The 25336-nt window shown below is 37.1% G+C and overlaps 1 protein-coding gene across 5 annotated transcripts in view; it reads left to right on the top strand.

The window, feature by feature from the left end:
* The first annotated feature begins 269 nt into the window (after nucleotides 1-269).
* ERCC6 (ERCC excision repair 6, chromatin remodeling factor) overlaps nucleotides 270-25336 on the top strand; it is a 44060-nt gene continuing 18993 nt past the window's right edge. Inside the window, exons 1-8 of one of the 5 annotated variants that reach the window (XM_064716891.1) lie at nucleotides 270-426; nucleotides 1171-1607; nucleotides 4003-4123; nucleotides 6059-6167; nucleotides 7811-8528; nucleotides 14958-15083; nucleotides 18811-18969; nucleotides 22903-23038. In XM_064716891.1, the coding sequence (XP_064572961.1) occupies nucleotides 1177-1607; nucleotides 4003-4123; nucleotides 6059-6167; nucleotides 7811-8528; nucleotides 14958-15083; nucleotides 18811-18969; nucleotides 22903-23038 (1800 nt within the window). In that variant the 5' untranslated portion in view covers nucleotides 270-426; nucleotides 1171-1176. Of the gene's footprint in view, nucleotides 427-513; nucleotides 655-1107; nucleotides 1608-4002; nucleotides 4124-6058; nucleotides 6168-7810; nucleotides 8529-14957; nucleotides 15084-18810; nucleotides 18970-22902; nucleotides 23039-25336 lie in introns of those variants that run through there. The other 4 variants (XM_064716889.1, XM_064716892.1, XM_064716890.1 and 1 more) reach the window with 4 other exon arrangements.

The raw sequence follows: 25336 nt of genomic DNA on the forward strand, positions 1-25336 counted from the left end.
CGAAGGACGGAGCTGGATGCGGGAGTTTCAGGACGCTGAATGGGGAGGCAGAAGAAGGGATAAACAGGCAGAGGAAGCGGCGGGACCCGCGGAACAGAGTTCATTTCTGCTCCCATCACCAGCTCAGTTCCGAGAGGCCCTGACGGGATCGGTCCCGGTTCCGATCCCGCCGCGCGGCCCCCGCGCTGTCCCCGCCGCTGCGGAAGTGACGCGCGGTGCGGCGCGGTGCCGCCCAGGCGCAGGCGCGGTGCCGGAGCCGGAACCGGAGCCGTGCCGGTGGAGCAGTGCGGCCCGGCCCAGCCCGGCCCGGCGGTGCCGCTCCCGGTGCCGCTGCGGGGCGCGGCTCGGGCACTGCCCGGCGGCAGCCGGAGCCCCGCGCCTGCCCGTCCCAGCCGCGCTTTGTCCAGCGCTCGCTCGCACACAGAGGTGGGTGAAGCCCCGCGTCTGCCCCAGTCCCGCTTGGTGCAGGCGGGGCAGAGCCCCGGGGCTCCACGGGGCGGGCGTGGTGCGGTACCTGCTGTGCCTGAATGCAGGACCAAGCCCCGTGCGGGCGTGTTCCCCGCGGGTGGGAGGAAACCGTGAGGTGGGACTGAGATCCATGGGCTGCCGTGCTAGGAGAGGATCCTGAACCATAACAACTCCAGGCCTGCCTTAGTAAGTCAGTCCAGCATTGCTTTATGCTCCACTTTAAAGTTTGAATTGTCAAACTGAAGCTTACGGCCTACTACACTCGCTGGTGCTTTCAATGGCAAGCCTTAACCTGTTTCCGAAAGTTGTATTTTTGGGGTTTGGGTATGTTAAGTTGTATATGTTTTTGTTATGCCACAGTCTTCTGGAGCATGACCGTTTACACACAAGTCTGAGTTCACTGTCTGGCAAGAAGAGTAATTTTTACATGTTGTCTTGTCTTTAAATCAGTGTCTCCCAGGAGGGTTAAATGTAGTTGTCTCTAGGAGGTTTTGGTCACTTTTGATTGTGAAAGTTGATGTGGAGATGCCTCTGCAGGAAGGACTGATGGAGAAGTAGGCTACCAGGTGTTTTGAAACAAGAATTTATTATAAACGTGTGTTTGTTGGTTTGCTTACTTTTTTGGGGGCCACAGTCTTCATGAAGAGCTTTTTATGTGTTCGTGTTCTTATGATAGTGCCCTTCTTCTTTGTTGCCTTTGAGCAGAGGATGCCAACACACAAGAGTGACCCGCCAGACAGTGTCCAGGAGCCAGAGTCTGCCACTGCTTCAAGCAATGATTGCCTGCACAATGATGAGGACTTGGGAGCTGAGCAGGAAAATGGCATTTGTGACAACGGTGTGGGTAACAGTACCGCAGTTCCCAACTCTGACTGCCAGGCTTCCACTTCCATGGCTGTTCCTTTGGAGGTGCCCAGAAGAGGACATCCCCTTTTACAGATCAACAGGCAGCAGATTCAGTCTGTCTCATGTAGTGCACATGCTGCTGAGCTCAAAGATTTAGGAGTTGATGTCTATGACCAGGATGTGTTGGAGCAAGGAGTTCTTCAGCAAGTAGATAATGCAATTAATGAAGCAACTAAAGCAGCAAAAATAGCTAATGCATCAAAAGAATATGAGTCAGTACTGGAGGATTTGAGGTAAATTGTGTTTTTTCTTACTGTTTTTTTCTGCTACTGACAATCTAATGGGACTTGGTGTCTCCTGTTTTTAAAATCTTAAAGAGGAAAAGATGTTTTGAAAGTACTTGATTACACATACTCTTTGGAGTCACCTTTTAAAAATAAAGAAAATATTTTTCACATTAGACAGTGCTTCATTGCTCTTATTTGACTAATCTAGTCATGCATCAAAGCAGCAGGGTAGAGTGCACCTTCTTTTTCTGCTTTGTCTCATACCTCACCAGGATGCATCTGTTTTCTGGGCAGTGGAGAATGGCATTATACTCTGTTATTCAAAGTTACAGTCAGAAAAAGTGTCGCTTCCTCAATTCTGTATGTTTTATGGGGTCATCTGCTTTGAGTTATGTTCCTTCTATAACTTGGATGACTCCATCTCATGAATGTCCTACAACCAAAACAACAGTCACAAGTGTTTGTAAGGAGTGCTTAATGATACCTTAAAGGAATCAAATGCTTAAGAAACATTGATACTATTGATAGTAGAAGACTTTGAGGAATAGGACCCAATAATCTTTCAAATTTTGATCTCCCTTTCTATTTCCTGTCTCATTTTAGAGTTACCATGTGAACTGTTGCAGGTGAATTACTCTACCTGTGAATGCTTCACTGTATTGCATTAATGGTATTTTTTTAGTTCTCAAGAGTGCTGTAGGTCTCAATTTTATGTACTTCATTAATTTTCTATCTTCGGTATGGAGGTGTGAAGTTAAATAAATTTGCAGCACTGAAATCTAATTTCAAGTGTTGTGGAGCAGAAGAACATAATGAGTAAGGTGTTACTGAGAGAAAGAATGGAGCAGCATAATCATTACAATTAAAGTATGCTGTTATTGAAAGAGTGATGCACAGCACTGTTAATTAGTTTATATTTTCCCTTTTTCTTTCAGAAGCATCCTATGATTTTTCTTGTCCCTCTATTTTCACCTTTCCCTCCAAGTCGCAAAACAAGATTTACATGAGAGAATGCAAATGATTTATGCAGATTTGAAGAATCTTGTCTGCATAAAATGTAATGTGAGAATCTGAAAATTGAATTTTGATAAAATTAACAGGTGTAGCTGACTTTGAGCAGAGGGACTAACAAAGCTGACATGAGTAAAGGATAATATAATTACTTAAAGTCCTGTGGCACAGTGAATACATGACAAGAGAAAAAATAAGGCAAGAAGTGTGTTTTTAGTAGTTGGCACAAAGTTCATGGTAGAAGCTGCATTACTCTATAATATACACACAAATTTAAGCAGAAAAATTAAAATAAAAATGTTTGAAGTTAAATCCTGTGTAAATTACAAAATCCTGTTAGTTTAAGTTTTGTGGAAGAAGAGAGTGTCAAGAGACTCCAGGGCCAAGGAAGCAAGAGCCAAAATTAGGTGATGTGCAGGAGGATGCTGTACTGCAAGCAGCACAACTGGAGAGTAAGAAAGGGGATGGTTCAAAAATGTTGAAAGAGAATGGAGAAGTGAGGATGGCAGTAATTGCTGGTAGAATATATCTCCTAGGAAGGATAACTGTGGTAGAATTCAGATTAGAACTGGAAGTAAATGTGGCCCAAAAATTTCCTCCCTGGCAGCGGAGGAGACTTCCTTACTGCTTTCCTTTGCATACAGGGGGAGTAACAGCTGCTTTGCAGGTCTTGTCATCAATTGTCTTGGACTTTTTTTCTTCATGCCTTGAGGTTCTCATTTGTGTATCCTTATGAAGTATTCTGATATATGAATTAACAAACCTAGGTTTCTTGCTTTTGATGGTGGGACACTTCCTTCTTCCTTGCAAATGAATTCAACAGCAGAAACATTAGGTTGTAGTATGTAGTTCTAATTAAATTTCATATTTTATATGGAAACATGAAAAATGAGAGTGTGTGGGTAGCAGAAGTTTAATGTTGACATGCTCTTAATTCTTTGAACTAGTCTGTCTCATGAAATTGCATTTTTGTCTTGTAATCTACTTTTTGCATGAAAGGTAAAAAATACAGATTTCCTTATATAATGGCATCAAACCATTAAAACCGTTTCAGTTTTGGGTTGTTTTGTTTACCTTGAATAATGAAAATAACCACTCTTGCTTGTCATCATCAGACTTGTAACTTTTGAGTACTAAATACTACAGTGGTTGTCAGTTCACATTTTACTATTATCAAAATGTAGTTTAAACATATTTTATTATCTACAACTTTAAGTATTAGTCTTTCCAGTGTTGTTTAAATATATTATGCTTATTCAGAACCTTGCCTTTAGACCTTTTTAAGTCTTATGTTAAATCTCCTGGAATTTTTAAATTGTCAGAATCGAGAGAGTGCTTTTTTTTCTTTCTAGAATTAACCAAGTCATTGCAATCTTATTATTTTTTTCAGATCATGTACAACATCTCTGAGACATATAAATAAAATTATTGAGGAACTTTCACCTCAAGCTGCTGACAACAAAAATGTTAACAGAAAACTAGATTCTGTGAAACGGCAAAAATATAACAAGGTAATTGGATTACAGTAATTTCCTGTTGACAATACGGAGATTGTACTTTGTCTTAAGGTTTGCCTTTTGTTATGTAATTCTTAATTATATGGTTCAGAGTCAGTCTAGAATTGCTGTTCCTTTCCTTTGAGATGATTTCATACTAATTTAAAGAATTTAAAGTGCTGAATTTTTTTTAATCTGAGTTTTGGAACAAGATATGAAACTGAAGTTCTGGTCTTCCAGTTCAGAAGATTGATTTGCATTAAATTAATTAAAACCCTCATAGTAATATTTGAAGAATTGACCAAGCCTTGTTAGGGCATGATTTAGTAGTTTAACTAAATCTCAGGTCTCATGGTTGTTCCTTCCCTGTGTTCTTTTCCTTAACCCTCTTTCATTATCTGTATCTTGTCGGTACACAGTTTCTCCATGTGAGCCCCTTTAACTCATTGCCTTGGCAGAAACTGCTGCAGCTTTTTTCTGGCAGAGCAGAGAGGGAGTTGTAAAGCAATCCAGCTGGCATCAGGGTAATGTAGGCAATAGACCTTTACAGCTGTGAATAGGAAAGAGATTTGAAAAAAGAGAAACTTCTACTACTCAGGAGTGTAGCACCTTGATCAGCTCATTGTCTGCTGGAAGTTCACCCTAATACTTTCTTTGATGATAAACCTGACTCTGACACTGCTGTCCTTTGCCCTCAGAAGGCCAGTCTCAGGTCATTTGCCACTGACTCACTCACTTGCAGTTTTTTAACCTTGATAATTTCAGAAACCTGGATAATACCGTGCTTATAATTTAACCAATTAAGAAAGTGATGGGCCAGTACAGAGCAGTGTAAAGGACTAGAAAAAAGCAGCTGGAAATAGTAGGAAGAAATGTATTGAACCAGATTTACCGTTAAAGAATGATCATTATTCTGCCTGTTTTCATACTGCTTGAAGAGATTTGCACACGTGTTAGTTGCAGGGGAAATTCAGACCTCCTTGCAAGTTTGTTTTTAACCATCTTTGAAGTGAAACAAAAAATCTTTGCAAAATCCTAAGCCATAAAAGTGGTCCTAATAACCTGAATTTTGCAATGGAATTGATTTTTACTGAAGTATGTGCCTTTCTTGGTAAGGAAATACTTCCAAAGCATGGAGTTACAAATGTGAAGGTTACATTGTCTCTATCTTTGTTTTACTTGTTGGAATGTTTTGTTTCACAAAGGAAAGTTAGCAACAACAAGGAGCCATACCATCACAACTACATACACTCTTGATATTACAATCAGAAAAAAAGGTGTAACAGAGGAATTTTTTAACTAAGAAGGATTTTCATAGCAGTAATAAACTATATTCCTTACATAGTCTGTAACATTGATCTTTTGAAGTCATTTCACTTTTTATTTTTTGCTGTTAAATTAACCGTGACCACTCTTGAACTAATCATGTACAAACACCTATCAGGATGTTGGACTGATTTACAATTTCAGTTCCTTTGTAAAAAAAAATCCAAAACTTCTGGGATGATGAATAAATCTTACAGCTCTTATTTGTGGCTTGGTAGTTGTGAACTCAGTCTTGCAATCATGAGCAAATCTCTTGGTGTTCTCTGTATCTCAGCAATCTGCTTTGATGGGCTTCCTTCACTGGAATCAACACGTAAAATGACCTTAAGAAATGTAGATAAAAGTGCAGTGTGCACATGAATTTTGTGTATGTAAACAGCTTGATCTTACTATACACATATGGTAAGATAATCATACACCCAAAATTGTTTCCTGTAGGTTGGAGCCCTGTGGTATTTTGGTGATGCTTTTTTTGCACTTTTTTTCTCACGTGTGATACTGTAAATATTTGAATATGAGATTCTGCTCGAAACTACTGCAAATATATTGATTTAGGTGTTGTTTAAAAGGTTAGCAAATTTATAAAGCAGACTAAAAATTAAATTACTTAATTCTTGTTGAAAGGAGCAACAGCTGAAGAAGATAAAAGCAAAACAAAAACGTCTTCAAGGAATACTTGGTTTAACAGACTTTGCTGATGAAGCAAATGAGATTGAATATGAGGAAGATGAAGGTATGTGTAGGAAAAGGCTGAAAGTTCTGTTCTACTTTGTAATGCCTTTTTTCTGTTTGAAGCTATTTTGTAAGATATTTGTAAGGAAATAAATTTCAGTGGTTGGCACTCAAAGAGAGTTAAGAACACATATTCTGTACACCTGCAGATTTGCAAATCTTGGCATATTCATGTGGGAAGTTTTAAAAAATGGATGTTAATCTGTGTTCAGCTGTGTAGGGATGGCTGAGGCACATTAGAGTATTGGGCTTAATAAATTGGAAATCCTAACATTTTTTTTCACAGCTAATTTGATAAAGATGACTAACATCATGATTGAATTACATTTTATATGCTGAATGCTATCAATCAGCATTAACAAAATTGGTTTTTCTTTCTGTTGGGAAGTATCACTAGAAATGGAAGAGGGAAGTGCTCTTCTTCTCAGGCTGCAGTGTGATTTTTAAAATTAAAAGTAAGTTTACTTCCAGAATATATGTTGCCTTAGTGTTTTGCTAGGTGTTCTTTCTCCCTGCTCTCTGCAAGCTAACCTTGGCCACAGTAAATAACCTGCAGCATTCTGCAGGGCAAGTTTGGGTCCCATTTGTGTCTGCGCATCACCTGTGGGTTATATTATTATTTGCAGAGGTGAAAAAACTTTTTGTGCTGTTTGACCCTTGCACATGTGGCTGGAGTAGATTCCCATCTTGTACAGCTCATGCTTCTCTCCTGATTCAACAACACTTAAAGGAGTCAAAGCCTCCATTAACTTTTCTCAGTAGAAAAGCATATTAAATCCTATTTTCTTTGGAGGGCTCATGCAGCAAAACTCAGGCACCCAGTGTGTTGAAATGTAACTAAGAAGTGAATGGAGCCCAGCAGAAGAAATGGAGCAGTTCCAGTAGGAAGGGGTGGAGATGGAGGGGTTTGCACGCCTGGCGCACTGTCATTACTCATTAGACATAAGATAGATGCAGTGCTTTAAAATGGGACATTTAAAGCTGTGCTGGCAATCCTCATAGACTTATTTTGAAATTCTGGGTCCTAGTAATAGATTTCAGGGCAGAATTCCCCTTCAGCTTCCTGAATTCAAGAGCTTTTCTTTTTCTTTGGTTTCAAACAGCCGTTACAGTTTGTGTATAGTAAGTGCACCTAAAAGTGCTCTTTTATGGCAGAGTGCTGTGCAGCCAATCTGACTTTAAAAGCCATCATCTTCATATTAGTATTGTAGGCTAGGAAAACAGATTTTGGGTTTTTTGGTTTCGTTTTATTGTTTGTTGTTTTCTCGTTGGGTTTTTTTGAAGCATATGGTAGGGCAATCTATGTTTTGTGACATTTTTGTCCGTTGTGTGGTAATCAAAGTGTCAAATTTCAAGCTTTTGAGTAGGACTGAAAAATCAATAATAAAATTGAAGTGGGCAGTGTTGCTGCAGATGGGAACACAGTGGTTTCTTGTTCTGAACATGATATATTGACAGTTGACAACATAGGTGGTACATTAGAGTTCGTGTATCATTTGAATTGTAATTTTATGGTAGCTCTCGCTGCTGAGTGTTGTCTCAGAAATATTTGCATTTTGATAGTATGTGTAACACCCTTGTTCCTGTGTTTTAGCTACACAGAAGGTCTTAAAGGCATGCTCTTTGTTCTGACTTTTGTTGCAGAACCTGGTCCATCATCCCTTGGCAGCATGCTTATGCCTGCTCAGGAAACAGAGTGGGCAGAGCTCATCCGAACTGGTCAGATGACTCCATTTGGAACTAAAATACCTCAGAAGCCAGAGAGGAAGGCACGACAGTTAAGGCTAAATGAAACATCTGATTTTGAGAAGTACTTAGCAGACCAGGCTAAATTGTCCTCTGAAAGAAAGAAGTTATCCCGTCACAAGGGAGCAAAGAAGAAAGCACAAGCCAAAAATGTTCAGTGTGTGGCTCCTGCAGCTGCCACAAAGGAGAAAAGTGGTAAAGCCCTCTCAAAAACAGATAAGCGTTTAAAAAAACACTTGAGAGAGCTTCAGAAGCACGCCCTTCAGATTCATTCCAAGGCCAGGATTCCAAAGGAACAGAAATACCTTGAGGCCAAGAAGTGCAGGCTTGAGCAAGAGGATGATAGTGGGGAGTCTGAGTACGTACCTGATGAGGAGCTCTTGGATCCAGAAGCAGCAGAAGAGGAAGAAGAGCAGGCATCTTCTCTTGCTGAGAATGATTCTGATTATGAACTTAAGAGTTTATCAAGAAAAAGGGTAAAGAAGAGTTTTGAAGAAGCTAAAAATGATGCTGATTATGTTCCAAGCTCTGAGGAAGAGGAGCATACACCAGGGAAGCACAAAGTGAGACGATGGAGAGATGATGGAGATGTGGACTATTATAAACAGAGACTAAGGTTAGTCCTAGACATTTTTATTAATAATAATAAATTAGTATGTTGGACATGCAAAGGACAATAGCTATAATAGAGTGCTAGGGAGTGTGTTGAAGTAAGGGAAATGAGGTAGTCAGAAAGATTATAGATAGCCTTCCAGAAGGATTCAAACATGGAGCTTAATTAAAACAACTTTGCTGTTGAACTTTTCTTGTTGTTATAGGTCCTTATTTGTGGATCACCTGTGGTAATCTGTGATTTATGAAATATGTATAACCTATGTGTGGGTGATCACAGGCGTGTTGTCTCTTTTCTAGTATAAGGGTTGAGCTTCATATAATAAACTTTAGCTTGTTGATGGCATGTGTACTTTTAATTAGGTACCTTTACTGAACATCCTTCAGGTAGTTACACAGTCCTCTAGAAAATCATGGAACTTGAAAACAGCTCCTTTAGAGTGAGAGGAAGAACATGTATTAGGACAGTCAGTGAAGAGTGGTTGATGTAGTGAGAAAGCCTAGCATAGGAACTTGGTTAATGCTTGGGAAGCTCAAATTTTACACTTCTGTGGAAATATAAAATCTTATGGATTTAAATGGTCCTGTGTCAGAGAATATCAAGAAGTAGAGGTATAAGCACCATCTGCCCTGTAGTAAGAGCCTGGGTTGCTGTGGAGGAAGACGTATCTTCTGGTGGCAGAAATGCTCTCAGTTGGAGAAACTCTCATGTAGGAAGAGCCCAACTTCACTTTCACATCCTAGGTTACAAAGGCAGATTAGGAACTGATAGTAATGCAATAGGTTGGCAAACCCAAGATGTGGCTTTTCAAAAGTAAGGCATAGTTTACTGCTCTTGAAGAGAAATTTTGGCAAGAGGCTAATCTGAACAATGTCCAAAGGGTCAAAAAATTATATTTTCTATGGGATGCATTAACAAATGTAATTGTTCTTAATCAGTAAAATATTTACTGGTTTATTGAATAAAACTGTATTCTTCACATTTAAAGTAGACCAATATTAAATCATTTTTAATTCAGTGTTTTCATCAAGAGTAATTTATTTTGATTGAAAGTTTTAATATGACTCACAGTTTAAATTCATTCAAAAACATTTTTTAATAACGTGAAGATTGTGACAATTTATCCTTAGCAAAGTCATATCATAGACTACATTTCTTTTGGTTACTGAAGTTACAATAAAAGCCTAAATGAATTTTAGAAATATCAATAACTGTAATTGCTACCAAAACACTACATCTCTTAAAAATTTCATAGCTACAGTTATTGTGGCTGTTAAGCTGCAGCTGTCCACATTGATGTTTTTATGCTGACACCCCCAGGTAATCTTCATTATGGGAAATGCCATGAGAAAATAAAATGTAGTGAATTAAGAAACATATTAAGAATGCTATAGAAATGCTGTCATTTGCTTACATTTGTATCTTGTTTCATGTCAGTTTTACTTTTGAATGCAAATGAATGGGTGAGATTATGGTATATTTTACCCGTGAGAGAGGCAGAGGAAAGTCCTTCAGGATTACTTTATTCTTCTGAACATCTCGTCTTGTGCTTGGCAATGAATTCAGTCCTACACTCTTAGAGACTGAAAATGAGTTTCCTTAACATTAAAACTTTTCAGAGATGGGACTTCAAGAGATTGGTCTGTGTCAAGGGGAAACTACATTGATGTTGTTAAAGCAGGATAATTAGCTAACTGCATGACTGCAGAGCATCTCTAGAACAAGAGGCTGTTGTCAGAATAGGAGCTGCTGTCTGTAGGAAATGTCAGGCAGGAGAGCAGCCTGTCCTTCTAAAGACTGCTTCCAGAGATTGGCCTAGTCACTCAAAGCAAGGTGTGAGCAATGGAACATGAAAAAGTAAAATTTAGCTATGCAAAGTCAGCTGAGGCTCTCAGGAATTTCAGGGTTTTTCCCTTGTGCGGATCTTGCCTTTCCCTAGTTAGTGTTACTGGAGCCATGTTTCTGACTTGCATGTAGACATGCAGATGAACAAAATGCTCTCTTCTGAAAGGTCTGTGCCTAAGGTGAATTCATAGCTTGCTAGAATAGTGAACGGTACCAGGGAACATCAGGGTTATGAGAGTAAGGTAAATAGGATACTGTCATAGGTAATTCAAATATTCACTGAAAATTAGTGTATTGTCTTTCCCAGCTATCCATACTGGCTATTATCAACTGAACCCAGAGGCTTAGGTAGTCAGTCTCTATGATGGTACTGGAATATCTCAGAGAGTTATCTCCATCAACAGGTATATTGAGAGATCAAAACCTGTTCCCTCCTGCCCAGATGAATGCTCAGATGTCGTGGATTAACCCCAGCCAGCAGCCTGGCCCCACACAGCCACTCACTCACTCCCCCACCAGGGCAGTCAGTCAGTTTATTTGAAGATTGTGGAAAGAATGAAAATGAACCTGTTTTTTAACTTCTTTTACCAAGAAGCACAAAACAATAGTAACCTTGAATGCCTGTAAAATATGTAGGAAATAAAACTTTTTTGTTTCTTTTCTCAACAAGAAAACTGCTACTTTTGTTTTTTATGATTCTCAAGCTTTGCAGATGTGGAAACCACAAAGTATCAAGATTTTGTTTATATTACTTAAAGTTTTTCTTTACATATATTAAAATTCCAAGCATAAGTATAAAGTATTCTGTCTGCTTATGTGTAGTTAATGCATTACATTATTGACATCAGGATGGTGTCAGTATAAAGTAAGAGCTTGGAGTCATTATTAATAAACCTTAGCAGTCTGAAGTACATTCTTCCCATACCAGTTGCCAGTATGTATCTGTCTGCTGCTTCAAGGAAGGAATTACAAGTCATATTATGGGAGATCAGTACTGTATCTGTGTTTTCTTGTGTATTCTGTATAGTTTTTTAAGTACAATTGTTTGACTTCTATTGCTGTCAAGTGCGCAGAGGAAAGGTTGGGAAGCTGCTTCTTTTCTTGTCTCTCAAGTGATATCCAAGTAGTTGAGTAGCAGGAAATTTTGACTGCCAGTACACAAAGCAGTTGATTCATAAAGAAAAAAATTGTGTCAAATTAAATTGGTTTTCATAGATCAGTTTTCATGTGCTAGCTTTCTTTGATGTATCTGAGTTATTGAATCTCTCTGTGTTTCAAAGTTCTAAGTTAAAAAAGGATTAAATATTACCTTTCCTGAAAGATACTTTCTTAAAGCATTCTTACTGCTCTTTAAAGTGACAAAGCCAGGACACAAATGAAGATATATTTTCTCTCACTCACTGAGTACACCTTTCATTCTAAACTCAAGTGTGTAATTGTCTACATCAGTCTTAATTTACTTATGGAGGCTTGTGGTACTAAGTGCGTGTATTTCATCTGTTAGGACATACCAATTAAATCCACCCATACAGACCATAAAAAGTTAGATCAAAAAAGCAATACTGAATGCCTCAATTTAGCAAATTAGAATAATCTGTAAGGGATTCTTAGCTGTATAAAATATAAAACATATTGTGCTTCACAAATGCAAACTATATTAAATACTCAGCTTGGTTCCTGACTGCATTTTAAAAAAAACAACAAAAAACTTAAATTGTGCTCATTACTGTTTTGGGTGCAAAATTTCTTTCTAGGGTATTGCAATAAGTGTGAAATGGGCTTAGTATCTGAATACATTCCTATATTAAGAAGAAATTTAATTGTATGATATATGGTTTTCATACTTCACTTTCAGGGATAAAATTACATTTATGTCAGTGACAATGGACAATATAAGATAGATTTCTTAAAGGTCATGCTTCTGTTTTAAAGAGACCTTGGTAATACAGTAAAACCTGTATTTTCTGATAGTTTAGGCATACTAATGATGTTGAACTGATGTCTGTAAGGAATATATTGACCAAATGAGCAGTAAGTTACTGTGTATTTAAGTCAAAGATGATGACCACTATTTCTCACTCCAAAGTCTGACTTCCAGGGAAAGATACAAGACCAGATTTGCCAATAGACTGACCTGGTCCTGGAAATAGTGTTTGTCCTCCCATGGCTTCAGCCATTTGGATATATACACTTTTCTTTATAAAATAATGATGTTTCAGTGTAGAATATCTTAATGGTGTGTGTTAAATTAAGTTCACAGCCTTCCAGAAACTGAATAGCTTCTTCAAACTTTGAAAGTTTTTTGTGATAACAAGTTGCTGTTATTTCAGAAACTGGTAATTGATGGCTAAAAACTTCTAGATATTTGGGAGATGTAATACTTCAGTGAAGTAACAGAGCATGTAAAATGGAAATATTTTTCAGGAAAATTAAGTACAGAGTTTATTAGTTCAAATTCTATATATTTTCCATGTATAATTTTAGGAGAAATCTCAATGTCGATCACACTTCTTGAAGAAAATGTACTAGCTATATGGAGGTGAAGTGCCTAAATTGCTGGACAGCTTCGAGTTAACCTTGTAGTTTCCTCTTAGTTATTTCTGGATCGCTTTTCCCAATGCACACTAGAGGGCAATCTGCTCCTTCCCAGGGGAGGCTGCTGCTTCTGTGCTGGCTGGCGGTGATTCGTGTTGGAGTACAAAATTAATGGCAAATTCTTGTACAAATTATTGCCCTGCTTGGGTTTAGTATGGATTGTTTACCTACATGTCTCTTGATAAGCTGTGTAATCTGTAGTTGTTTTGATTTTAGTATGGTAAGTAGGAAATTCCTTCCTTGGTTTGAGTCCTGTCATAACCCAGTCAGATGAAAGAATCAAGTTGTGGCATGTCTCAGTTCCAGCAGTGATGCAATCTGAAGCAGTGACTCTCAGCATGTGTCGATTTGAATTTCTTTTTCTGGAACTCAAAATTAAGACCCCCTGTACCTGATAGCATAACGTTGTAGTACTGAAAGAAACATAGATGCATTCTTATGATATGACTTTAGAAGGTATCATATCAGCCTGCTAGACTGCAGACCATGAGTGTAATTTTGTAATTTAGCAGACTGCTACTCTAAGATAGAGATTTCCATTCCTGTTAGGATAGGTTTATAAAAGAGGAAAACACTGACACTTTATGTGTTTTTAGTAAGTTCTTTTTTACAACTTAGCTGGATTCATGATTTCATGTAATGAAATAAGAAGAATCCTGTATAAACATTAGCCAATCATCAGTTTTAAACAGCAAACTGTTGGCTGGTTTTTGTTCATCTATTTTTCTCCCTGGATATGCTATTTTTCCCCCATCATTATTTTTGCTTCTGAAGACAACTTAAGAGATCAAAATATGCTTCAGTGGAACTGGCTCTGTAAACCTGACCAGCATTGTGTTGTCTTAGTTTTTCAGTGCTTTCAGTCTTGGCAGTGGTTGGAGCTTATGTGTATTTGGAGATGGTGGTGTTTATTTTGAGTTAATAGAACAATACCAAGTTCATGACTAGTTCCATAACGACAGACTTGAAGTATTTTCTCAAAAGGTACTGCTGAAAAGTTCATCTAGAAACCTCACACAATCTGCTTTCTTTCATGAGAAATAGTGTATGATTGTTTGCTCTTGCACTGCATTCAGAACAGTAGCTTATGGATGTTTTTAATCTGTTGTGTGCTTTGCCAGTTTCTGTAGGATTTTGTCAGTTTACCCACCACATTCAGTGTGCCTGGAGGAAATGGCACTTCCAGGAGAGAATTCCAGCAAACACCAAATTGTCAGTGAAGTGCTGTTGATCGAGTAGTACACAGCCAGCTAGAGTACACTTTACCTTTAGAGGCACATGGGTTTAGGTCACTGAAACACAAGTTCATCATTTTGTTGCAATGTTGAAGATCCTTTGGTACTTTCTCAGCAGTGGGGGAATGATGGGACAGGAGGGTAATTCTCTAAGCTGCCTGGAGTCCAAATAAGTTGAGGCTGCAAACCATAAATCACACTGTAATTCCAGAACCTCATAAAACTCATTCTCTTAATAATGACTGTGTTACAGATTTAGAGCATGTCACCCTGAAGATGGTGATGTTTCCAACTGAGTCTTCTGTATAAGATTATACAGTGCTTCACTTTTCTCTACAGGAAGGAAGTTAAATTTAAGTGTTCAATTAAGTTAATAAAATAGCTTTGGAACACCTAAACTTTATCAATACTTTGGTGGAGGGGGGGTTTTAAGGGGAGTGAGATTTAGGAGTTTAAAGTTGCCAGGCTCTTTGGTGCTATGAGCTGTTGATTCCATTATATTAGCAATTTTGTCTATAGAAAATTAGAAAATTAGAACTAGCTATAAAATGTATGCATTTTATAATACACTTTAATACATCAGACATTTCAAGCATTTACTTGCATAATTCTCTCCTCCAAAGGATTGCTATTTTAAATCATGACATCAGAGCATGTGGGGTTTTTTGGGTTTTTTACTTGATCAAAATTCAGTGTCATTTTCATGCAGAATCTTTTCCATGCTATAATTGAATGTTGATTCCTTGTGTTACTCCAGGAAGTGGCAAAAAGAACGTTTGAAGGATAAAGAACATCAAACAGCTGAGGAACTTTCTGAAGAAAGTGATGTTGAATTTGAAGAGGGTTTCAAAGTACCAGGATTTCTCTTCAAAAAGCTTTTTAAGTATGTATTGTGTACTTTATTTCAATATGATGCCATTGTATGCTGTTAATAATATTAGTAGTAATAGTCATAGTGAGTTCCAGATGACCTTTGCTGTAACTTTTACTTCAGTGAATGATGCCTCAACTTTACTTCAATTGTTTCAGTAGGATTCTTTCTTTAAAAAAGATTTCAGGATCAAACTTCAAAGAAATAAATTTATTGTGAGCACAAAATGCAGTTATGTAAAGGTGGTAACTTGCTGATGTGAATATTATAAATGTGTATTAACTAAACCATGAATTGAGAAGCTCTCCTTGTCTATTTGTATAAATGCATTCTTTCATTGATATATGCTTGCTCCTAATTCAGGTGTGGAGTGGTAGAATAATTTTACTTTGAAACATAAGATGATGGTAAGTTGTGATAAAAGAAAACAAGAAGTATGGTGTTTCTCTGATTGAGTGGAGTGAAATTGTCTGCCAGTAGAAAATATGGAGAACTTTTTCTTTAAGTAACTACTGAAACTCTTTTCAAAGTAACTGTTGGTAATTCATATTATAAAATAATCTTGAACATTTTGCCAGGTAAAATTTCAAAATATAGAGAGTAAATTCTTAATTCCTCTGGTAGATGGAAAACACTCTACAACTCATTCTTTAGTTATTTAATGCTTAATTACAGATTTCAACATAAGTGTTTTCTGTTTCAGTTTTTTAAAACATAGTGCCCCATGATGCTTTCAAGTACATCTCAAAAAAAAAAAAAACCAACTACAAGTTAGCAGCTAACCAGTTAATTTTATCCATAATCTCTCCCTTAAATTTCATGCATAATGGGCTTGAATTCAGTTTTGTTGGCAACATTTCACACAGCAGGAAAATCTTCTCGTCTCTTGAAAGCAAAGTCTGTTGAAACGTTACTGTAGTAGAAAGCCCTGGTTTATAATGGGTGTGTGTGGTAACCCTTCCAAGAGAACCACTTAGTCTTGACCTCAAAGAAATTATTACTGTTGTCCTGTAGTCCTCAGAAGGAAAGCACTAGCTCTGAAATGGGGTTGAATTAATGCCTTGGTTGCTGGGACCATCCAGAGCCAATATGTGGTCTCCAGTTGTTTATGCGAAGGTACTGCACAAATATTCATCTTGAGGACGGATGTGTGGTCTGAGCAACCCGAAGGGAAATGAAATAGAGCAGTCACTAAAAATTAATCTTGAAGATGCAAGCCTCACTAATGAAGGGTATCCCTGCAAGCATGAGTCAGTTGGCAAAACTTCTTAAGTGGTTAGAAGGATCAATTGCGATGAATGATTTGTCTGACTTGTAACTTAAATGCTGAAATCTCCAGTGTAGGAAAGCCCATGGTCAATAGGCATTAAACTGTGGAGTTCTGAGCAAGTTTAGTACAAAACAAGGAAGGAAATTGGCCCAAGGACATGTATAGCATGTACTTAAAGTGATCTTCCTGCATAGTTAAATTCCAAAGAAATTAGCACATGCTGGAAATACAAGACCCTCAGGTTTGTTTTTTGGAAAGCCTGTTAAAGTGGACAGTCTGTTTCTTCCATGCACACTTGTCTGCTTTGCTAAATATTGATCAGGAATAACATGGATGCTGCTGTGGAACAAAACTCAGCAGACCTGCAAAGATTGCCTTTTTCCATCTGCATAAGCCTGCAAGAACGCTCTCTCTATGAAAAAGAAAACAGCCTTCACCACTGTTTGCTTCCAGTGTGTGATTTCCCTGATAAATCTGGAACACAATTTTGTCTCTGCAGCAATGCAGCTGAACTCTGGTGTCTGCTGTGGTGAATTTTGATGCATCACAGCATGATTGCTCCTGTGCAGTGCAGTACAATGTAACTATTTTGGAGGGCCAGCAGCACTTTTATTTAGTTCCAGAATATTTTTGGAATTAAAAAAAAAAAAAAGGAAAAAAAGGAAAAACTTTATAAAAATTGGTGCAATAAAAGTGTAAGGTTGAAAAGAATTCATTATCTTTCCATATAACCACAAAAATGGAGTTTCGTTAACTTTGGAATAGTTACATTGCATGTTTATATGATCATACAAAAAGAGCACCTGCATCTTTCATGTTTTTATATAACCATGCAGTAGAATTTTTCACAAGCCTAATTATGTACTGTAAAACTTTCTCAGGAGAAGGAAGGAGAGGGAGAAATATGTTTATAAATTAACCTAATTTTAAAGCTCTTGTATTATTTTTTAGTATTACATACAGTTTGTATTAGGAAGTTATTGAATGGTTGTCTTCTGAAGAGACATGCTGAACATTTGTCTGGGGGAGCACCTTCTGACTGGAATTAGGGTTATTTTCAATTCTTTAATGTTTTTCAGAAGATGTTTTGTCTTCATAAAATGTAGTAATGATAGCATCTTAATCCAATTATAGCTAATCCTGCAAGCCATTTTGTAGTTGTTTTATAGATTGCTGCATTTTAAGGTGAATTAATTTCTAATAAAAGGGTTTCTTAAGGGCTTCGTGGCATAATGCTTTTGAGACACCAGCAGATAGTGTGATGTCTGAACCATTAGATGTGTTCTTTGATCATCTTTTTTTAACTACTCAAGCCATTTGTTTGTCTCCATTTAGCATTCTCTAAATCCATACCAAACTCATCACAAATTGATTTTTAATAGTACTTTGTAGACACTAGTGTCATTAGCTGTCAGTAGTCCTAAATATTATTTGTTCAAGGATGGAAACAGGATTTTGAAATGCACACAAGAAATCACCTAAAATGAATGACCCCTATTTAAAAAGTGTTCTGCTCTTTGTTGTGCTCTGCACTCCAGAAATTCATGCCATCAAGAAAATTATCAGTAACCTTTTTTTCCTGTAAGTTACAAGGCACTGAGGTGCTGAAACATGTTTGATTTCTTTCAGTGATTTAAAGGTATGCTTTTTCATTTATTTCTTTTCTTTTCAATTTAACCCCCACACGATATGTTATTCCTACTGGTTTCACTATTTTGTTTTATTATAAAAAGGTATGTCCTAAAGTGATTCTCAGCCCAGCATCTTATCTTCACCTTTTTAGCTTGCTGTCATAAATCTTGTTTTTTAGTCCACTTCTTTTAAATGGAATGTATTTTACATAGTTGCTTGTACTATTTCCAGTGAAGGGACTGGGAGTAGAAACTGCCCTGATGCTTTCACATAATGCTCTGCCGTATCCCCTGCACTGCAATAGTTTCTATTGCTTAGTCTTGGGTTTTTTCTTCATTGAAAGAGACTAAATATTATTAAATAAATTTATGTTTTAAAAAAGTATGGTTTGGCAGATGTGATCTGTTTTTGTAGTAGAGTATGAAGTCTGTACCCCTTACAAGTCAACCTTTTCCTTCACTTCAAGGAGTATGTTCCAAATAATATTATTGACTAGACCCTTACATCTTGTCTTTTGTGAAAAGCTAATGCTTCACAAGAGTAACTTTCAAAGTTGCTTTTAGCACTTAAAATATATATGAAATAAAATACCCTCTAATTACAATGACTGTCGGTTTAATTAGAAATGTTTTAGTGTTGCATAAAGAACGAAAGTCACATGTAATGTCTGAGTGCATCAAAAATGTATGACCTAGTAAATACAGCACTCATGTAAAACACACATCCAGCATGTTACAGTAACTGGTATGAGAACCTTGCCAAATGATTAATTCATGAGTACTTTCTGTTATGATCTGTATTATCAAACATTTGCCATCTTCTTTTTCCTTGTTTTAGGTACCAGCAGACAGGTGTTAGGTGGCTTTGGGAATTGCACTGCCAGCAGGCAGGAGGAATTCTGGGAGATGAGATGGGATTGGGCAAGACCATTCAGATAATTGCCTTCTTGGCAGGTCTGAGCTACAGCAATATGAGGACTCGTGGTTCAAATTACAGGCAAGTGCTTCTCTGCAGACTGTCAGTCTGTGGAGCTCAATTAATATTTCATCAGATGTATTACTGGTGGAGGAGGGTCCTGTGAATTATTAATGACATTTCAATTACAATATTCCTTTAATTCTTTTAGTGGGGGACATCAAAGGAAAAATTTTACGAGACAATGGAGCTGTAGGGCAGGAAAAATTAAACATGTAACACTTTTAATGAATTCCAGGCATTGATGCTTCATTTTGCAGATGAGCCACGCTAGATATTTTGGGTCAATACAGTGTCTAAGGTTACCTTCCACAAATGGATTGTTTACAAACTCAATTACATTAATATCAATAGTTTACACAATATGGAATTTTAAATTAGATGTAATACCTTTAGTTCCATTTATTAAATTTTACATTAAAATATTTGTTCTGGCAAGCCACCAGGTAAATGTTTTACAGGAAGTAGCAAGCTGATTTGCAATGAAAGTTAGAGTTTCTGATGGGCAGGGAATTATCCATGCCAAAAATTAGTAGTAAGAGTAAAACCAGTAACTTATGCAGAGGAATTTCAATCTGCTTATGTTTTTTTGTTGTTGCTGCGTTTCAAGACATATGCTAGTGCGAATGGCCTTTCTTACAAGGTATTTTGTGGTTTTTTTGTTACTGAACAATGCTTTGAAATTGCTCCTTCATAGGTGGTATTACTGGCAAGATACTTGTTTGCATCCTTAGATTTGCAAACACACACATGAGTAGTACTTGAGTTTTCTACTTCTGTTGGCCTGTTTACCTGATGTAAATAGCTGCATGAAATTTAGCAACTATCATAGTACTGTACGAAGCAAATAATTACCGTTATGTAGAGGTATGTTTAAATTATGTTTAACTTGTACACAAATTGTAAAATAATGCTTTAAAGAGAAAATATTCCTGTTTTCTCTCTGGTTTCTTTCTACTATAGTCTTAATATAAAAATAAACTCCATAGATCCTTCATTCAGGCCAGCTGATTTACTTTAATATGGCTGCCTGGTTAAGGATGCTATTATACAGATTATTTTATATTCCCTACCCCACTTGGGAGACCACTGAGTTGATGGAAATCCTTCAGGGACATCTCTTGACACTGTTAAATAGCACAAAACTACAATAAAAGTTTGAAAGGGCCAAAATCAATTTGCCCATCTAAGTTACAGTGCTCTTTCTGCATGTAAGATAATGTGTTGAGTTTCATGTTTTGTCTGGTGCATGTCACTGCATCATGACAGTAATTCTGTGGGAGGAAACAAGGTTGAATATATTGGTGAAGCTTGCTCGGATTTTGTGTGTGTGATGCTGTAAGGCAGACAGTCAAAACAACTTCATCTTTCATAGTGAAGTGTTTTCCTGCCCTGGGCTGAGAAGGCAGTAATATTGGTTAGCAGTTGTACTAGTTAACTTGTTTCTACTTGGATGAGTGCAGCCTGATAGGCAGGAGACTTCCTGGGCAGCCTTTCTGCAGGGCCAGCACTAAGAGGGGCAAAGCTGTGTGCTCGGCGCTGTCAGTGTCTTCCAGCCTAGCTTGGGTTTCCTTACCTTGGTGTGTAACAAAAACCTTTTGCTACACACTTGCCTTCATTTATTTGAAACATCAGATGGGAAACTGACAGAAAGTTTATACACTGATTATTTACCCGTCTGTGCTCTTCAGGATACTGAGACATAAACATAAACAGCTCAATCTCTACTTTGAGTGGCAGAGATTAATTTCCATGGTGCTTAGGTAAATAAAAATCCATTGCCCCAGAAAAAGTGTGTTGCTCTTGCTGCCCTGTTTTCTTATTTTCACTAGGGTTTAGTTATTGTTTCAGCTTGAAAACATGATTTGCCAGTCCTTGGAAACATTTGGTTATAATAAAACATTTTTGAGTGTTTAAAGTTTATAAATATAGCATGAGTACAGTTTGCTTTTTCTTGGTAGTAAGTTGCAGGAATTTGAACTTATGTGCAATTCCAATTGCATCAAATTAAATAACAACAAATAGAGGATTGTTGTTATTTGGGCTGAATTTGGGCTTTATAAACCAGAAGAAAGAGATTTGGATATATTGACCAAATATGACATTGACCATAAGCTATTAGTACAATGCAGCTGTGAAAAAGGGACAGAATACAATATGGAAATATATTTGGAGTAAGAATAGGGCAGTATTATCATCTTGGTACAAGGCACTAGTAAGACTTTGGTTTTGAATGTTTTAAGTGTCACCTTTGCTCAAGGAAAACAAATATAAATTGGATAGGCAGCAGAGCAGATCTTGCAGTGTTGCAGTGATTAGGAGAATGAAGGATGCCTCCCAAGTGTAGCAAGCAGAAGTATATGATTTGTTTTGTTTTGTGGAGCAGCTCAGACTGGAAGAAGCTAGATGACTCTTTTATATAAATAAATAAAAGCTCTCAGGAGAATAATGAAATGTTGGCTAGTGGAGAGTGGGTAGAGTCAGACTAGACACAGAAGAATTTTCACACAGCCAAGCAGAGAGGGAGTGGAGTTTCTGAAAATTGATCCAAGGAGGTGTGAACTCTTTGTGTAAGCTGAGGGGGGGGCAAAATCTGGATGAACCTTACATGTGAGCTTGTGTGAAAACAGACCAGAGGAATAAACAGATGTATTTTGTTACTACCCATGAAGAGTAAGAAACTAGTATGTTCTGGGAAAGTTGGCTTTTTTGCTGTAGGTGTTTTTGAGAGTAGTAGCAGTGATTATTTGGATTCATGGCATAGTTGAAGTTATTTTTCATGTCTCCAAGTTGTTTCTTCCCTTTGGATTGCAGGGAGTTTTTTGATTAGACCATGTAAGATTATGTTATAGTATTTCTTCATAATAAGCAATGTCCAAGTTGTTTCTCTGCATATGTATAAGCTTTTGATAAAGAATATTATTTTTTCAGCAGTTTCTGAAGATGTTAAGGGGCTTGGGTTTTTTTTAAGCAGAGTATTGCTGTTGTCTGAGAAATCCTTTATTGCTATCAGTGTGTGATCTTGAATATCTACTGTGATAGTAGATATTTTTTTGAGTTGATAGTAGATTTTTTTGAGTTGTTTATTTAGTGTCACTTGGATAGTACATAGACACAGATCAGTGTATGATAACTGAAGTATTGCCTTTGTTTGCAGAGTCATTTTTTCCATTTTTTAAAGAGTAAATATATTTGAAAAATAACTGCTAGTAACCAGTACTTAATATATTTCTTACAGGATTGTTGGTATTTATTTGTGGCAGTAGTATTTTCTATTTGGCTGGTGTGCAAGGGGTTTTTCCCTTCTTAAACCTTAAGAGCAGCTCTGAACTTCGTATACAGAATATACAGAAATACCTCCTTAGTAATTCTCAGAAGCAGTAATAAAATTATGAATGAGAAACTTTTGAGACAGTTTGAGCCAAGCTCAGATCTCAACATCCATGAATGATATAGTCTGCCACTTTAGAGTCCTTGTCTTATCAGTAAACTATGGTGATGAGAGTACAGTATATTACCAACATGAAGCAGAACACCTGTGTGTAAGTTCATTTGTGAGACTCTAGCTACACATTCTGTATAATAGAAGTAATAAAATTATTGCTTGTTAATGATTTCTTTTCACTTATAGAAACAGCAGTCTCTAAAACCTGATTTGTAATATCACAGGAGGAAGTTCCCTTATGCCTTATTGTTTGGAGCTTTTCTATTCCTGTTTAGCTTGATAGATGCATCCATTAACTGTTCAATGAGTGGATTCTTTTTGCAGTACCCTCTTCATCTTCCTTTAAAAAACAGACTTCCAGGAAAACAAATTGCCAATTAATTTCCATAGCTCTCATATTCCACTTAAACAGTAAAGTATGTCATTTTAATGTGTGTATTTTAATGAGCCACTTGATGCAAATTATTTATTTCACATCAAGGGTTTTTTCCTTGAATACTCTGTTTTAGGTACCAGGGATTGGGTCCAACAGTGATTGTCTGTCCAGCTACTGTGTTGCATCAGTGGGTAAAAGAATTCCACACTTGGTGGCCTCCATTTAGAGTTGCTGTGCTCCATGAAACTGGTTCTTATACAAAGAGTAAGGTAATGATTGATGTTCATTTTGTAATTCTTGAGGCCTTCTTTTTTTTTGTCACTAGCAAAAAGCAAAATCCCCTGTTGCTTAATTGCTTAATGCTTCTGTGTAGGAAAGGGCTTCTTATGCCCTTTCTCTGAATGTATTAAAAGAACAAAAAGTTCATTGTCTTTATATCTACGAAATAGATTTCGTAGTAAACTGGACTAAAAGAGGGTTGACATAGAATACATGTTTATTATGATGAAAATTTGTATTGCCTGAATAAATTAAACATAGTAACAGGTTTCTTGCTTGATTTTTCCTTGTGCTGTAGTCCATGCTAGGAGTTTGACTAGACTGTTTGTACACCAGATAAATGCTTGTAGCACTTGTGAATTCTCTTATTGCATTTCTTTACATCACTATGTCATTGATCTGATATCTAATGTGTTTTGCATGCATGGATAATTTCTCTTCAGTTGGTTGCTGTCAGTTGGTATCGCTCACTCTCATTTTCTTTAATGACAGAGTAACTTTGTTAGTTTACATTGTTTCAAGCATTGCCCTTTCTGTCTTTCAGTTTTCTTTGACAGTCTCTTCATATGCATGTTCTTAGTCTGTAGCTTAAGTTGGAAAGCCTGACTTGTCTGAAGTTTGAAACTTTGGTACCTTGCAGGAACAAAACAAGGAAAACTTAGATTTTTATTTTCCCCATCATATTTCAAATGTTTAAATGAGTTTTCAGGATTCAGCAAAGCATTTTTAAATTTCTCTTTAAATATTTATTGAATTTCTTGTAATAACATTAAGATTATGTGGTGCTTAATTGCACTTGATTAAACGTATTCTGAAGTAATTGATGCAGTTACAGTACCTAGCAAAAAAGGAGTAGCACACTCTAATGTGCTAATAGCTTCCTGTTGTTCAATTAACTTGGTGTGTTTTCAAGCCCTAAAAGTCTGTTGACCTCAATAACACGGTCACATGTCTTCCTAAATTAAATCATGTGTGCTTATTTTGGGCTGTTTCTTAATTAATGGACTTGACAGACTGACTCAAATTTTTCCATCTGCAGGAATAGTAAGGTTTTCAAGATTTCACCTTCCCACTATCATCACTCAAATGCATATTCAACAACTTAAAATTGAAGATGTAAGCACTTTTGAGCAGATTTAGAGAACTGAACCTAATATCTCATCTTCTAAGAGCTGCAACAATGCTTTAAACAGGTGTCACTGATAAGGTCTTAACCACATGCACGTTTTTTTCCTAGATGCCTCTTAATCAGAGAAGAGCAAGCTAAAGTAAGGAAAAAAACCAACTTTCCTGTTTTACTTCCCCTGTACCTGCAGTAAAAGTTTGCTACTAATAAATTAGCATAAGTAACACTTGTACACTGAAAATATGTCACATAAAATACAGGACAGGTGATTTACTCCTGCCTGGGATTTCTTTTCAAAATACATTATGAATACTTTAGTTCTGATCTTACAGCAATTCCCTCTGCTGATAAACTATGGCATTGCAGAAGACTACTTTTGCATATCTTAACTTTGTAATGCTCATCCAGGGACCATTCTGCCTTTAAACTCTGGCATAAGACATAAAAGAGTAGGTTAAATTAAATAAATATTAAAAGAGTGGTTAAACTGCATAAGTTCTTTGAGATTAATTTTACTTAGCCAAAAGCCAACTCCCTGTTCACCTGTAGTCTCAGTGTGGCACAGGCTTGTTTGGAATTAACAGAAAATTCCAGGATTCACCTGTTCTATTTGTGTATCCTAGTTTATCCTAAAGTAAATGAGAAGAATTTTGTGTTGGACAGCTCCAGGAGAGGATTGGGGAACAGAACTTTATCAGCTTTGGAGTCAGAAAGGTCATTTCAGCCTCTGAGGAGGCAATTGTCTGAACCAGTGGGGGAACATTATTGTCCTCCAGACTAAATGGATCATCAGTGAAGATTTTAATGGATTTTGAGGACTACCTTATCCTGTAGTGGTTGACCAGCAGGTTGTGGTAAAACCAAGTATTGCAGCTTGTTCTGTAAAAGTCTGTGAAAGAGGCATAGGTGATTTCTAAGGACAAAGATTAATTGTAAAAATATTGGATGAGAATTTCAGAGAAAAAGGGTTAAGCAATGACAGATATCCCATAAGGCAGAACAGTGTTTCATAGCAGAAACACACAACAGCTGAAGTTTCATTTGATAAAATTTAAGTTGATGTTTTAGGTGAGATGGATGTATGTAATTTTTCCCATAACATTGTCAGGAATCCTGAAATCTTTGCAAATACTAAATCTTTCAACATTGCTGGAATCATATG

Source organism: Zonotrichia leucophrys, chromosome 6 (genome assembly GCF_028769735.1).
Source record: "Zonotrichia leucophrys gambelii isolate GWCS_2022_RI chromosome 6, RI_Zleu_2.0, whole genome shotgun sequence".
NCBI lineage: Eukaryota > Metazoa > Chordata > Aves > Passeriformes > Passerellidae > Zonotrichia > Zonotrichia leucophrys.